The sequence below is a fragment of the Pleurodeles waltl genome, chromosome 11 (assembly GCF_031143425.1).
Source record: "Pleurodeles waltl isolate 20211129_DDA chromosome 11, aPleWal1.hap1.20221129, whole genome shotgun sequence".
Lineage (NCBI taxonomy): Eukaryota > Metazoa > Chordata > Amphibia > Caudata > Salamandridae > Pleurodeles > Pleurodeles waltl.
Window position 1 is genome coordinate 361,136,250 of NC_090450.1, and position 17,667 is coordinate 361,153,916.

The 17,667-nt window shown below is 40.0% G+C and overlaps 1 protein-coding gene across 3 annotated transcripts in view; it reads left to right on the forward strand.

Moving 5' to 3' along the window:
- KIF1A (kinesin family member 1A) overlaps window positions 1-17,667 on the forward strand; it is a 3,950,406-nt gene that overhangs the window by 283,118 nt on the left and 3,649,621 nt on the right. For all 3 annotated transcript variants that reach the window (XM_069213666.1, XM_069213667.1, XM_069213668.1), the window contains exon 5: window positions 10,165-10,344. In XM_069213666.1, coding sequence (XP_069069767.1) covers window positions 10,165-10,344 — 180 coding nt within the window. The remainder of the gene's footprint in view (window positions 1-10,164; window positions 10,345-17,667) is intronic.

Here is a 17,667-nt window from a genome sequence, read left to right on the forward strand (position 1 = left end):
CTTTTTCTCAGCCCCCACTCAATAGATTACCCGGAAACTTCGAAACTGGGTCATAACTATAACTACTTAGTGCAAGCACCATATATATATATATATATATATATATATATATATACTTTAAAAAACAAAGGGTACAGGGAAGATTCGTCAAACGGCACCAAAGGTAAAGGCAAATAAAATAAATAAATATATATATATTTTTCTTTCGAGACTGGGTCCTAACTCTAACTACTTAGCGCAAGCGCCACTATGTTTTTATATATATATATATATATATATATACACATATACATATATATATATATGTTGTCCGAGCTCCTGCCAAGTCAGAGGAAACAGCCATGTCCCAGAGATGGTACCCTGGGAATTAGAAAGAGCTGGCCCTGGTGAGTTGTGGTCCTCACTGCCCTTATTGGCTCCACGAGAGGGACTGCAGGGCCCCCCCTCCAACGTGAAGTAGTCCTGACCCCCTTCCTTCTTTGAATTCAACCCCAGGGAAGTGGTAGTCCCTGGGGCTGTGGGGGGGCTGCGCACCCCCACCTTCATTTTGATCAAAGCCCCGGGGAGCTGGCAATCCTCAGAGCTGCAGGAGTAGGCTGCTCCACACTCCCATTCATTATAATTAAAAACCCTGGGGAGGTGGCAGTCCCTAGAGCTGCAAGGGGGGCGTGCACCCCCTGTATTCATTATGATTTAAGCCTTGGGAGGGTTTTTTTTGTCGTGAGTTTGCGATGTTGTCATGAATTTGATGCAAAAATTCAAACATAAGTGATTCTTTGCACTGGCGGGGACCCTCTGGGACGCCCAGCACAGGACTAAGGTGTCAGGGTTTCCCTACCCTGGCCCCTTTTCTTTTTTTCCTGTTACTAAGTCGAACCCCACGATGACTGACAGCACATCCTAGTTTGAAGTGTTGGCAGCCAGTCACAGCTCTGCAGCACTCTGCACAAGCTCTTATTATTCGCAAAGTCATTCGGGAGGATTCTCAGACCTAGATGTACACGTTTATTTTTCCTTTAATATCTTAAGCTACTGAATGGATTTGTGCCTGCTAAAACATTTTCCTCACCCTTCGCAGGATTCCAAAAACACTTCTTTTCTTCTCCCTCAGGTCAATGGATTTTATCGCTCAGTGAAGAGCATGGTAACTATTCACAATCAATTCAAACCTAAACAACAAAATGACCCATTTGGCCATTGAAGAAATGCTCCAATCAGTGAAAGTTTCAAGGCTTTATTTTATAACTACAAAGCCAAAGTCACATAAATTGTGTGCAAAATCAAATTGTAAAGATAAATGAACACCATAGGCTGACCAAATCTATGAAACAAGTTCAATCTACTCAACATCAACACCATTAAACACTCAAGAAGAATAGAAACATATTAATAAAGCAGTCAGTCAATCATTCTCCATTCAGCATTTGCCATAGAATCACATAAAAAACACATTGAAATACAGTTAAAAATTCTAAAACATATAACTTCATGTTAAAAAAAAAAAACATGTTTTGTTACATAATTTAGACTAAAATAGCAAATTATAAAACAAAATACCCTAATAGAGCATACCTTTTCTTGCTAGTCACGGTTCTACAACATCCTAAGCTAATAACATGTGTCCAAATACAATTATATAAATACGTTAACCAATTCATAGCGTTTCCTGATAACTATAGCAGATCTAATACATTTTAAAATAGAGTGACCAGTTTTGATCATTGAAAGATTTTGTATATCGGTCTTTGCTTCCTTGTAATGCCTAACCTTTGCCCTGCGCAACATTGGCAATATAAAAACAGATCTTGGGTTAGCATTCAATGTGCAGAATAATATAAAGTGAATTGTGCTCTACTTACATTTTGAGTCACAGGGACATGGGGGGAGTTCTCTGTGCCAGGTAGCCTGTGTGGAAAAGCTACTCTAAAGTGAATTAGGCTTAGCCTGACTGAAGTCAAGAGGGAGCATGCTAATGCGCTCTCAAACTAGGCTAACTAGGGTTCCATGGCATCTGTGGTTGAAATCTGTCTCTAAGGGTCAAAAGATCTCACGTTTAGTTCAGCCTGGAATCTGTGGGTCAACATATACTCTCAAAAGGAGCAATTTTACGACCTCTTTTGCGTTACTATGCAGGGACTTGGGGTCTCTAAACATGTTTTCAAGCCGAAGATTTTGAAAGATCTTTTTTAAATAGGAAAGCCATGGGATCCTATATGAATTAGCCGGTTGTAAGCAGTCATTTAAGCAGTCCTGGACCAAAGTAGCCTCTTTGTTGCTCCAGCATAGAATCCACAAAAGGAGTGGAGAGACTGCAAATGAATTCTCTAGGTACTGCAACCCCAGTTCCTCTTGACATATATTTGCTACATTTTTGGGTACCGACAGCAGTCTGTGGACAAATTTGTTCTCAATGCATTGTAAGGAATCCGCTTTGCTGTGGCCCCACAAGCACACCCCATACATAGCTGCCATTAGACATTTTGGCCCTCATTATGAACACAGCAGTCGAAACCGCTGTGTTCATGCTGGCAGTCAAACCACTAACCGTCAGCGTCCGTGGATCCCCACCGGCCGTATAATGTACATTCCTGTGGGCCCACCGGCCCACAGGAATGCCTGGCCGGGACATTGACGGCGGCTCCACATGGGGCCGCCGCCAAAGCCTCTGTGCGGCTGATGCAGCTGTAACCGTTGCGCAGATCACTGCCTGTAAATCGGGCAGTGACCTGCGTGATGGGGCACTGCACAGGGGCCCCTGCACTGCCCATGCCAAGTGCATGGGCAGTGCAGGGGTCCTCAGGGGTGCCCCGGTGCACCCCTTCCGCTAGCCTTTCCCTGGCGGCCCTTTAGTGTTATAGAGGGTCACCATCTGTGGTATGGGTTTATGGCCTAGTTGATAGGCAAAAAGGAAAATCACCTTTATATTCCTTTCCAACTGTTGGGATATAACCCTCAGATGGGCGTTCCATCAGGGAAGAATTTAGATGCATACCCAGAGAACAAAAATCCTTCACCTTATTAAGAATTTTGTCACCTATTCTGTATTGTTTAGACTTTGTATTCAAAGGCCCACTTGTCATTACGTAAGATTTGGCAACATTTACCTTCAAATCAAGGGGCTGCATAAAAGATAAGAAGAGATCTAGAAGACCTTGAAGACCATTTGCAGTGTGTGAGATTAGAACAGCGTCATCTACATATAATAAGACTAGAAGCTCGCTCTGTCTCATCCTAGGGAAATCCTTCCCATGACTAAGTAGGAAGTCATAAAGCCCATTTATTTATAATAAGAATACCATAGGGGGCATCCCTGTCTTATTCCCTGCTTAGAGGGAATTGGACGTGTTCTTTCTCCATTTAGGCCATATCTCACGGTCACACTGAGGTCTGTGTATAAGCTTTTAATTACTTTTAATAGATTTGGGTCGATACCCAGGACTTACATTTTCTGCTAGAGTTTATCTCTGTTTACCAGGTCAAAAACGGTAGATAGGTCAATGAATGCCATATGAATGGCTCCTTTTTTTTGCTATTACATATTTGCTAAGAATGAGTTGTAGATTTAAAATTTGATCTATTGCGCTTAAAGACGGCCTAAAACCATACTGGCTTTAGGAAAGAATCTTTTACTCCATCACCCACTCCTCCAGTCTTGAAAGGATCACTCTACCTAATATTTTGCGGAGGAATCTATGAGGGAGTTAGGCCTATCGCACGTTGAATCTTGTCTATTAACTTTCTTGAAAATGGGAATTATTAGGGCCGTTTTTCAAGAAGGGAGAATCTGGTTCATTGTCGCACTTCTCAGAACATTTGTGATTTAAGGGCCACACAGGTGCGGCAGAGTTTTAAATAAATCCCCTGGAACTCCATCGGGCCCCAGCGCTTTCCCCGCCCTAGAGCGGTTCATTGCTGTAATAACCTCCTGTGCATCAATGGGGGGGTGGGATAATGGGATTGGATTTACATCCACGCTGTTTTGGTTTAGACTATCAGCCCCTTCATGGGTCTTTACATTTTCCTCCTGAAAGACCCTTTCATAATGTTGTACCCAAACCTCCTCTGGGGTCAAACAAACATCTGATTTTGTGTTTTGCTCAGAGAAATAAGGGTGATTTACCACCCCCCACAACTTGGAAGTGTCCTTCAGTTGGGTGGCTGCCATTAGATCAGACCAAGCCTTGGTTCTAATTTCGGTTTTCCTCTCTTCTATTGTGACTCCTTCCCATTTTAACTGAAACGCGAGACCAGGGGACCTCTTTTAGGGCTTTTTTTAGGTTCAGATGGGCAGCCATACACACGGCATTAAACCAGCGCTGAACTGCTGGAGCTGGCTTTGACCTATCAGTGACCAAAGCAGTGGAAATGGCACCACACAACTGCTCGTATTCCTGCACTAGGAGCTTGTTATTTGGTCGAGTGGCTAAGCAGGTATTAACCGAGTCCAACTTCTCTTTAATAATTCTCTGATTAAAGGCCATTTGATCCACATTTCCCATTTAATACGCATGCCAAAGTTTCTATTAAAAGTTAAGTTATCACTCCTATTCCTTCTCTTTATGCCTGGTTTGATGATATAGGATAAATTAATACATAGAGAGTTGTGATCACTTGTGAAATGAGGAAGTATCTTAAACTCTAAAACTAAATGAGTCAGCAGGGCTAATGAGAATAAAGTCTATTAAATTTCTCTGTGAATGTGGGGATTTTCTGTGTACTTTGGGGCTTACCTCACTGGAGAACAAAAGATGATATTTACTAATAATACTAATAAGAGTTCAGCACATCCCCTGCTTCTGAATGTCTGAAATGAGTTGACATTTCAATGCCCTCAAACAAAAAACTGCACCAATTAATATCTGCTACTGGACATAAAGGCATATTAAAATCTCCTACCCAAACCATGATTACATCATCATCTTGAAACTAGGGGGAGGACTCCAGAAAATCCATTACTTCCTTGAATTTTCTTTATGGAACTATAAGGCGCATTATTATAGAAATGTATTAAAAGGATATTTTACTCCCCGCAGCTATTAATATAACCATCATAAAATAAGGAGAGGCCCCATTTTAATGATGCCCTTGTCATGTGTAAATCCAGGGAGACAAGGACGGCAAGGCCCCCGCTGGCCCTTCCTGCTGTAGATGGAATTGCAGGTTGATGGGTTAGAAAGCCATCCAGATACAAAGGATCAGTCAACCAAGTCCCTTGAAGGCAAAGGATATCATGCGTGGACACAAAATGTAGCCAATCTGAATTTTTTACTTTTGGCCGGACTCCCGCAATGTTCCAGCTGACCAAGGATAAGGGTTTGGTACTTGTTCTAGAGTCTATCTCTTCCAGTATGGGGGACAGTGCACGGACATATGGGGGAAAGATCCGGGCTCTTGTCTTTCCATGTGGGGGAGATAATTCTTGTTTTGATTCTCCTTCTAATCCATCCAGAACATCGCTACCATGCAAGAGTTTCTTTGCCAGTCAGTCGTTTTCACCTAGTGTGCTCAGTGGTTCAAAACGATTCACGATTGGTACATTTGCCTGGATTTGAGGGGCTGGTTTATTTCGTGGTGCCTTTGAGCTGTCTATGGCTAAAACAGATGGATCATAAAAATGCACTTTAATCCCTCTTTTGGTTCCTGCCGGATTGTCCAGAATCCCCACCAAGCGTCTCACCAACTGAGGGTCTTTAAAATTTAACACAATACGGTCTCCCTCCTTGACGGATCGACCAATTTCACTCTATGCACCAATTGGGTCATGTTGTTTAAGTCCACAGGGTAGCTGGATTTGGCCCTCAGCCATTGGAAACACTTTCTCCTTAATACACTCTGTTAGGGGTGCCACGTTTTCATTACCATCACAAACGGCTCACTTTCCGGAGGTTGATGCAAAACCTCCTTCTGAGATAACATTGGTATTGAAACATGGGCGATTATTTAGGCTTTAAGAATTAACCCAAATCTGTTTTCCTAAAGTATATATTGATTCTGGTTGTAGGGAGTTAGCACAAACGTGCGCTGAGGGTGTGCCAAACACGAGTGGGCCTAGGTTATGCTGGAATATTTCTGCCCTTGCAGGGACTTCCAGGCTCTGCGTGTTGCCTTGCTAGGATAACTCTCAATTATTTGCCTGGGTTTTCTCACGTATAAGTGGCTCAGGGTAGGTTATCTGAGAAAATAGACTGGTCAAATTTGCATTCAAAAGTTCCATCTTTTCGTTAATCAGCTTAGTAAGTTTCACCCCTGGAGTCATGCAAAATTATTTTAATATAGAGTCAGTTTTATCACAAATTTCATTTAAAATATATTTTCCCATTTCAGATCCCCTCACCATATCATCGATCATGTGGGCATCCTTTGTTTCTTTTGTAAGTGCATGTGTAATGCATCCCCTTTTCCCTAATGTTCTTGACTGCTCTTTTGCCCCTGCCCTTCTTTTCTTCGGTGGTGGAGAAACCACAGGGGAGAGATTTGGTGTTAAAGCCTTCAGTAAGTCCCTTGTTGGGCTCTCCTCCTGCGGGGCTGGAGGCAGAGGAAGAACTTTTGACCCATCCTGGAGAGGATCTCTTTCCAGGGAGGTCCACAGTAGAAGCGCAGGTGCAGAGGACTTTATTAAAACAAGAGGTTCCAGGGGAGGCCTCTGTGACAATTTCTGCACCACCCCAATCCTGACCTCCACTTGCTCCAATTCAGAATCTATGGTCCCCATGACAGATAAGTAGTTTGTAATAGACGGTTGGGCAAAAGAGCCCAAGCTACTTTTGTCACTATGACCATTGGTCTTCCTCTTCCCCATTTGGATTTAAGTACTCACATGCCATATTTGTCCCATGTGGACAAAGTCAGTCCAGAAACACACTGAAAGAGAGAGGTCCCGGCCTCTTCCGGCTGATGACAGGCGAAGACGGCCACGTTCTTGGCCCAGGTGCAAGCCTGGGCATGTCCCACGCTGTAGGACTGCAGCACAAGTTTTCAAACCGCTGGGTTCATGCCTCCTCTACTCCCTCTGTGCAGTCTGGAGGTTGTGGTCCTGTCCCAGTACCAAAGCGCCTTCAGTGCTTTCTGATGAGCATCCCACTCTGCAGGAGTTCGGCTCACGTTTTCAAGCTTCCGGGTTCCAGCCTCCTCCACTCCCTCTGTGCAGTCTGGAGCTCATGGTCCAGCCCTGGTACCGGAGCTCCTTCCGTGCTTTCCGATGAGCGTCCCGCTCTGCAGGAGTGCAGATCAAGTTTTCAAGCCGCCGGGTTCCCGCCTCCTCTCCTCCCCCTCTGCAGTCTGGAGCTTGTGGTCCTGCCCTGGTACAAGAGTGCCTTCTGCTCTTTCTGATGAATGTCCCGCACTGCGGTAGTGCGCACAGGTTTCCAAGCCACTGGGTTTTCCCTACTACTAAGCAAATTAGGAAAAGCAAGTGTGGCTGTGGGCTACACATGTGGGCAAAAGTCAAAAAGAAAAGACAAATATAATTTGGAAAAACATCTAACTCGGGTTAAGTTAACCTAACTAAGAAAAATAAAATAGAGGTGTCCACATGCTAACTCGTACTCAGAAAAGGAGGTTAAGTGAAAATAACATTGCATTAGAATATATCTCTCCTATGTTCAGCATTCAATTAATTTTTGTCAGCAAAGCATGTAGATCACCAGCACAGTTTGTTAGAAGCACCATCGGGGGAAAAGTGCAGAACACGGTCTTCACATGGAAATCAGGAAACGTCCAAGAGGACACATTAACAGAACAAGATTCAAGAGGGGACTGCCACTTAAACTTACACGTTCTTCCCTTACTTTGAATTACTCAAATCAGTTTGTTTGGTCCATTCGATTAGTCCACATTATGCAAGAGGCTCACTGTCCAATCAAATAATTACACAAATCAAGTTTGCAACATCCTGTTAAGTTCCTAGATTTAGTGTGAAGTAATCTCTCCTATCCGCATGACTCCAATGATTTAACAATTTGTACATCACTTGTTGCAATCCATGTACCTTCCCACAGAACAAGACAGTTTTAAGTCTGTTAAACCATATTACTACTCTCATTTCATTCATCATGTTCCAATATTGCAACATTGAAAGACACTGCAGTATAAAACTTACACGTAAAACAATAGGGCTCTTTATTAATCATGTGAAACAACCAAAGGAAAAATTCTTGTTAAAGAGAAAGAAATGAGTCAACATTCCCTGTTGCTAATATGAAGACTTCAGGCCTAGTTATGCTAACATAAGAAATAAAACACATTAATATTTTCATTAATAAAACACACATTGGATGCAAACTTATTAATTCAGCATTAATAATATATCATCAGAATATGCAAAAGCATTTCATTAATAAATGCAAACTTTACTAAAGCATCATAAGTATGACAGATGTGCATTTATTTTTCTGCATATAATAATTCATTCTAATGAATAAAATGTATTTCAACATTGTTTTAAATCATGTTAGCACTTTGTCGGTTCTGGTAGCACAATGTCTACTATAAATATAAACATGCACACTTTTAAAATGTGTCAATGCAGCTTTTTGTCTATATTAGGCTTTTGAACTTGAATATAAATGTCACCTAATGCTGACATCTGGTGCACTAAAAGCATTGCTAAAATTTCCGCTTCAACACACAAAATAACCAAAACCACAATCTGCAGAAAAAATCTAGGTTTCTGCCAAATTTGATGTAATTCCGTCTAGCAGTTTGGGCTGTGGTCGTGTTCAAAACTCCTATGGGAATTAACATGGGTACATGGGTAACACATGTTTTTTTACCTCCCCTTTTTCTCCTGCCCGTTTGATGGATCACCCCCCAAACTTCCCATGCACAACACAAGTCACAAGCACTCTTTTTTTTGTGAAAGCTTTCTGAAGATTCATCAAATGGTGCCAAAGATTTCTTTGAAAACTTGGTCCTAACTATAATTACCTACTGGTAACCGCCAGCAGGTAAAATATATATATATGTGTATGTTTGTGTGTGTGAATATATATATATATATATATATATATATATATATATATACACACACACACTAGTGGTGGTTTCCAGTAGGTAGATACAGTTAGGACCTAATTTCCATAGGAAAAAAGTTTGTTTTACTTGCCTGTAACTTTAGTGCCATTTGATGAATCTTCATTACATTTTCCGGTACAAGATAATCATCATTGGATGGAGTTGTAATCAAAAAAATGCTTGCCCTGTTTGCAAATTATGCATTTGCAAAACAGTTGTAAGATAATCAGCACTCACTGCTGAAGTCCAATTGTTCCAACAACCCACTCACCACTGTGTCAGTCAGATGCTTCGGTTAGCAATCAGTGTTGCTCAAAAATGTCAGTAGACACCTCATACATAAGACACTCAAATTTGAATACTTTTGTTTCCATTTTAAAACAAGATACAACTATCCATAAAATGATAAAAGAAGACAGATTTTTCCTCAATGGACAAAAATGACCCAAAATAACTCTACCCGCAAGACCCCACACTGCTCTCCTGACCCAACTTACAAGAAAAGTCATAGGTCACATGTTTCTTTGGTCCTCTCAGATTGTGGTAGTGCAAATGTATTATGCCTGTGGGCAATCATGAATCGCAGCATAGTGGTTATCTAGCTTGGTGGGGCATAATGGACAAGTTGCCCATGTTAGATGCTGTAATTATGCACCAGCTAAAATTGGAGACAGAGATTTTCAGAATTTATCGAGTGAGGTAATTATCTCCTATTTTGACTTTTTGGGGAATAATGTAGATTTCAGTGCTGTAATTACTGTGTCTTTTTCCTCCATTAAATTAGGGAGCTTGTGAGTCCCAGAAGTAAGATAATGACAAGAGGATATTTTGATAAGAGTTCAAAGCTGTTATAAACAGAAATTACTTCATTCACAATCACCATTGCTGTCTTCTCTTTCACCCTTTCCTGGCCTTCCTTTCCTCAGCTCAATTTCTGTTCCTCATTCAGTCTCTCCTATTCTTCATGTCTGATTATCGTATACCAAGCTCTTCTCTCCATTCGAGCCTTGCTTTTTCTCAGAATCATTTTCTCCTTCCCACTTAACCCCTTTTTCATTTACTCCCTTCTTTGCTTCTCTTTCACTTACTCTCTTTTGCTCTATCCCTCTCCCCCTTTATTTCATTTCTTAATCCTATTGTGCTTTTTTGCAGCCTCAAGATTTCAACTTTGCTTCGCAGAGACAGGTGTACCAGGATATTGGTGAGGAGATGCTGCAACATGCTTTTGAAGGCTACAATGTCTGTATTTTTGCCTACGGCCAGACAGGAGCAGGGAAGTCCTACACCATGATGGGAAAACAAGAGTCCGATCAGCAAGGCATCATTCCACTGGTAAAGGCTCTCTAGTGTATTAGTAAATTAGGTGTCTTTTTGCAGCTCTTTTTCTTATTTCTGTTCTTCTAGTTAATCCTTCATGTTTTATTGTTACGATATTTATGTAGCTAGATAATATTTCAAAGAGCAGTTCCACATTATAATTATCGGTGCTGTATGATGCAGTGGTGCTGGACCAATTGTCATAGAGGGGGTGGTGCCATAAGTGTTACTTCACTAAACCCATAGGGATTCAGAAAAATCCAACCATCACACAAACAACAAGTGTCACAAATGAGCCATGCCCATTGGGCAAAAGAGTGATAATGTATTGTATGTAGTTAGTGTTGCATTTTGGAGCACACTATCACAACTCTATTACTAAATCATGAGGCGTAGCACACTCATTTACAGACAGCACACTTTCAATTGAAGTGAACACTAAATTTGCATAGACAAACAGTTCCTCTGCTAAAACTATGTAGCACACAAGAGATAATGTGTGAAAATTGGGTTTCAGATAATTTTTGCGATTTGAACATTTAAGTAAAGTGTCTTGCTTTCTTTCGATCCTAATAAGATGTTTGTTTCCATCACACTTCAGAATTAGAAAAAACACTATATTTGTGTTTTCCTGACTGTTTTTTTGTACTTTGAAATATTTGTGCTGATCATTTCTAGATGTTTACATTTTGATGGGTATAGAAGGAAACAACTCTCTACAGTCTTTTCTTCCACATCAGCAAGATTTCACTTTACAAAATCCTCACACTTTGCAGTAACAGAAAGAAAAGTTAAAACCATCTCCATGACTAAGCTACAATTTTTCGGAAGATTAGACTAACTTTTTGAGTCTTTGAAGCATTGCAAATGTGACAAGATAAAAACAAAATTTAAAGTCATCTTTAATACTCATTCAATTTTGCCCTCCTACTTTCCCCATACTTCGTGTGCCTATGATGTAAATAGGAGATGGGGTCTCACTGTCTTAGAAAGCTGAATGAGGCTAAGTCATCCTGAATACTTTACTGTCCAACTAGTTACACATATACAATACACAGTGTATTCATTTTGCCTCTTAAATAATTATGTTGGAATGATGTTGTAAATCATATTTTTATTTTACAGGCCAATACAGCAGTACTAACTCCAGTATGTAAACTAAGTTTGAGACATGACTCATTCTAAAATATACCTCAAACGTTTATGTTGAGAGTAAATATTTTAAACACATGCCATGAAACTGTGAATGTTTAATGTTGAGTGTGGTCGTAAATCATTCAGAGTACTTATATGCCTGCCAAATACTGCGTACACTGACAGCCTTTTGTCGAAGGAAGGGTTTGTATATGAAAAGGGACATTCTGAATCCTTTCTCTTTCACTCGTTAGTACTTCACTGTTTGAGGTTGATAGTCCCACCTGAAAGTCTGTCTCATGCACGTAACTTTCATGTCTACGTAGGCATTTATGATCTCTTACCATTCCGCAATAACCTGTACCCTTTTACATAATGCTCTAATAGCTATTGCACAATGCCGTACTGGATATTGCAATGTTACGCCTAGTTTTTATTATTAGCCTTCTTTATGATAGAGTGCCTACAATCTATGTATGCCATGCACATGCATGGTTTACATTATACCAGTAGGCCTTGTATGTAAGCGTTCTTCCAATATCATTTTTCAAGCTTTCTCTCATGTCAGATGGGTGAAAATATCTTTTATCACACGTTTTCCTTTCCGTAAAAAATTATACAAAAGGGCACAGTGTTCCTTCTAATGGGTAAAAATGACCAGACCATCGAGGTCAGTGGTTTCCAAACGTTTTAGAATCGGGACCCACTTTTTAGAACAGTATTGTGGCTTACCTGCCTTTACTGGGCAGGGAGACATGATGATTTTTTCTAATGTAATTAAGGGCTTAATTTGAGGTTTGAGACACTGGTTATTCTGTCAAAAATGTGACAGGTAATCTGTCTGTCGTATTACGATCTCCATAGGCTATAATAGGATCGTAATAAAGTAGATGGGATATCCGTCAGGTTTGTGAGTAATCCCCTCCGCCAAGCTCTAAATCAGTCCTAAATTTGGCATCACATTGTCATTTATTGACAGCACCTTTTCCATTGAAATGGCAACTAAATTTGGACACATAGTTTTACTGATAAATCTACACAGCACACAAATGATACTGAGTGTAAATTGGGGTCTTTGCATATATATATTTGTTCATCACCAAGTAAGTGTCTTTATTTGTTCTGATCCAATTAAAATCTATATTTCTTCGATTTACAGCACACTTCAGAATTACAGAAAAAGTTTGTTTTATTTAACTGCAGGATGCACACAGTTTATAGGTATTTATATTTTGCTTTGTATTGCAAAACGAATATTCTAGATTGTCACAATTAACTTTGCAGAAGGACATTTGGCATCTTCCATTATTTACACATATATATATATATATATATATATATATATATATATATCCTGTACAGAAGCCTTCATGGAGGGCCCACACCGTCAAGGCAGCCAGGGCCCCTAAGGTGTCCAAGCCTCTACTACACCCACCTTTGGCTGGCTTCTACAGAAGTTTTCATGGAGAGCTCACTCCCTCCAGATACCCAAGCCCATTAGGTAACCAAGCCTTTGCTATGCACACCCTTCACCTCGTACAGATGTCTTCACAGAGAGTCTAGTCACTCGAGACACCAAAGCCTCATTAGGTGGCCAAGCCCCTACTATACAAAGCCTTCCAGCTGTGCAGAATTGTGGTATATCTACAAAGAAATGACAGTGTTGTGCTCTCTGTGTGCTGACACATTTAATGCAACGTTTCGCCGATGCAGGCACATTTGTGCTATAGAGCAAGGGTAACAGAATTGTAGTGGTAGTAGTTTTTAGTTAAGCAAAGGGTTCTCTTGCTGTACAAATCCTGTCTTAAGGCTATATCTTTATGTAGGTGTAGTATAGAACTGTGCACATATGCAAAGGGAAAAAAATAGGAGGAAGAAAAATATTTCTCCTCTTTATGCTAGTCTCAAAGAGATGCAGAATATTCATGTAAATCCAGCTCTACAAGTCATTTTAGCTATGGGGTTAAATAAAAATAAGGCTTCCTGTTTTCCATTTTTACTGATTTTTACAGAGAAATACAGACAGAAAATAATGTTTCCTGTCTGTATTTTCTTTTGAAAGCAGAAAATACTGAAAATTGTGCTTCTTATGAGTGACTCTCCATGATGTCTTTTGTGAATTCCAGGACAACAGCTGAGCAGGTAGATAGCCTGGGAAGTTAAAACAGGTTGAGATGTCCCTAAATACAGGCAGAGGTTAACATTTATAGTATAATACTTATATTTGCCTATGGGTGTAGTGTTTATCAGTTAAATAAATAAATGTAGAAATATACCATTGTATGACTACACTTATTCTCAAAAGACAAAATAAATTGGGATAAAAGCCAATAAGATGGCTAAAAAATAAATATGCATAAATACAGATGGAAATATTAATAAAATAATTACAATAAAACTGGGAGCCTCAATAAAAATCCATGGGTGGATGCAGGGGAATGGCCATATAACACCAATGGAATATCCCATTGACAAATAGTAATGCAAGGCAGAGTGTTGCACTACATTTAATTACTTTTTTTTAGTGATTTCTGTTGATTTATAAATACCAAGCTGAAGTTTTTGTCAGGTCTGCATTAAAAAAGTAACACAAATGTGAAGCAAAATTTTAGTAAATCTGCTGTAAATCTATTGCTATCATTCTTTGGGTATTAACTACTTATAAAAACCAGACTTACCTAATATTATTATAAATAGACTTCTATAGCAAACTACTATGATATACTGACATAAAGACACACATGAAGAACAACATAAAATGTCATGTTTTTAAACCAAGAAAGGAGGTTCACACAAGAACCTTTTTGAATTTTTTGTTTAAATATTTGTAAATTATTTTGTGTTTTTTATTATTTTTAATGAGAATTCAACATAAAACTACAAAAGAGGCACCAAAACCTGGAGCTAAAAGAACCCCCCAACTACGTTTGCCCATGCTGGTGTTTGATCACCAGCTTTCTTGGGGTAACAGTACTTTTCTCAATGACGACCAACACTTTCTGACACTTTCCATAATATATCACCATATTTTGGTATGCAGGGATGGTGTTGAGTTGGCACTAGAGGAGGACCTCAAATGGAACACTGTTGGTTTCTGCTTTTCTTCAAGATCTTCCCTCTTTTCTCTTGATGCCTTTTAAAAAGGAATTCCCACCAAAAAATGTGAAACACACAAAAAAAGCACGAGAACCTAGCACAAGATGCTTTACCAGTCACATGCTGATCCCAGTTGTGGTTAAAAGGGTGAGACCTTGCTCTAAATGGAACAAGACGGTGATTTCAACTAATCAGATGCCTTTTAGTGTGTGCAATAGGTCTTGAAGTACTCAAGTGATTTTGGCACCCATAAATGACACCCAAAAATGAGCCAAATTTGCAAAATGAGTCATTGAATAACCATTAGCGAAACAAGTTAAAATAGCTCCAGGATCAAACTTACATTTTAAAAAAAAGGATTTAAATAAACTATAACTTTTTTGGTGGTGCCATTGTAGTCATGTGAGACTCAGAACAGGAAGCAAAACCCACCCAGAACCCACGCGGATCTCTCTAGTTGGTCCTGCAGGAGTACGTCAGGACCTGTGGAAAGTTTTGAAAAAAAGTAAAAAATAGCAAAATGAATAACAGGCCCTACGTTGGAAAATCAAAGCCCGCTATTGAGAATTCAGAAGAAAAACTGAAGATAACTTTAACGTTATACCAAACTATTACAGAAATTTTTTACTTTACATAAACAAAAATACACAACAGAACGGTACTGAAAAAAACAATGGTCAAAGATATGTTATAATTAGGTCTGGTAATACCATCTTAATTTACTTTAAAATAATCACTGACATTTACTGAAAAAAAACAAAATTTAAGGTGAGTTATTGCCAGATATAGAAAAAAAGCCCTAACATCTGTGAAAAAAACAATATGATTTTCCTGAAAAAAGCAAACGATCAAGGGACATTATAGTTGGGTGAAACTGTCAGTCCTAACATGATGTTTTAAACCCCCCAAAAAAACTAAAATTCACCAATTATAATTCAGCAGCTAACTATAACCCTAACTATAACTCGCACTCCTTCATACACTGCTTATGACCTCACATGTTACATCACTGATGACATGAATATTGGCATCATTGATGACATCACTGGTGACATCTCAAATTATATCATTGATGACCACTGATCACATAATCCAACCTAATAGGATTCAATTTACTCTACAGTACAACCTTTCAAATATGTACATACGTTTTAAATGGTACTGAATACTTTAGAAATAAATTACATACACGTATGTGCATATTTAAAATAATTATAGTATAGTCCAGTCCTTCAAACTACGCAACCCCTTTACATTGACAAGTCTCTACTATGTACAGCCCTCATCACATACACCACTGTTCATTGAGACCCTATACCATCTAGACCCTCAAGCCCTATTAGGTGGCAAAGCCCATACTGTGCACAGCCTTCACCCTGTGTACAACTATTATTTAGTGCCCAAAACCTCCAGATACCCAAGTCGTATTAGGTGACCAAGCTCCTCATATGTACAGCTTGTTTGAAACGGGTTTAGTGGTCGACGGTGGGAACCCTACTCAAGCAGAAACCATGATCTCTGTCAGTGTGACACAGAAGCAAACCCCAAATTAACCTGTGCTTAATCCTCTGGTAGCCTGGCAGAAAAGCATTCAGGCTTAACTTAAAGGCAATGTCCAAAGTATTTATGCAGCACTTCATTAAGTAATAATGTAAAAACACAAGCCAAGAACTATCCCATACAAATTTAGAAAAATAGAGTAACATTTACATATTATTTGAGACCAAAACAACAAAAACCTAATCAGTAGAACCAGAGATAGATAATTCTAAAGACTACAGGTAAGTAAAAGCCGTAAATGTACAAAGTGCCAGTCACGGTTATCTGGTCTTGTGAGACCGGGTGAAAGTCATAACTTGAGGCAGACCGTGATAGAGCACGGGACAGATACAGGGACCAGGTTAGTATTGCTGAAAGAGTTACCTTCAAAGACCAGCAACAAAGAGTTCCATTTGCTGTGGAAGATGTCATAATAACTAGGTAAGTAAGTGTCACAGAATGTCATGATGGTAGTGTCAAGGGCAGACAGGGTGTCACAGAAGGTTACCTCTGGAGTGGGAAGATCCTGTCGGGTGTCAAGAATGGTTGGCGGTTGCTGTGGCATGAAGAGTCAGGTTCACCAGAATTTCCCATTGGTGGGCAGCACGATCTTGTCATGAACAGGTCCATTCATGTTCGCGAAGAGCTCAAAACTTCAGGAATTCTTCTTTTCTTTGAAGAAAAGCACAACTGAGGGCACACCGAGGTCTGGAACCTGAAGGGCGCATCATGGGGGTCAGGAACTCAATCCAGCAGAGGCCGGCAGGGGTGAGGCAGTTCCAGTTGCAGGTCCAGGCAGCAGGTCAGCTAGGCAGTTGCAGGTAACCTCTAGAGCTTGTTATGTCCTGATATTTCAGAACAAGAGGCCAATCAGCTGACCCTTCGAGTCACTTCAACCTGGTAAAAAATGTACAGGTCCAGTCTTCCTTCTCAGTAAGCAAGGCAGCAGGCAGCAGAGTTACAGGGCAGCAGTGTAGTCCTTCTGGAAGCAAAGCAGCACACCAGTCCAGTTTCTGTAGTATCCACAGGTCCAGGAGTGTACTGAAGAGTTGGGTCTGAGGGCCCAATATTTATACCTGATGCCAGCTTTGAAGCAAAGCAGCACTTCAGTCCATCTTCTGTAATATCTGCAGGTCCAGGACTGTACTGAAGAGATGGGTCTGAGGATCCAATATTTATACCTGGTACCAGTGTCGTAGGCTCATTTTAGTTCCCTGCCTGAGCACAGGAGTTAACTTAGCTTTTAGCTTGCAGGCATGTTGCCCTTTTTACCTAGTCCCCTTTGACCAACATATTGTGCTCTTTTTTATTTCATTTCTTCCCTTCTAGCACTGCTTGCAAATGCTTGCATTTTAGTGAAGTTTTTTTATTTTCCTAATTAGTGTCATTCCGAGAAAGCGTAATTATCAGTGATGTATGTGGGTAGTGTCATCATGTTCTTTTGCTTTACTTTGACAAAAACAGAATGCAAACATGTCAGGTATTTGTTATGTAATTACTGACACAAGTTTGCGCAGACACAATCTGATGTTTAGGTACATACTTGTGTCAGGATTCCTGCACAAACAA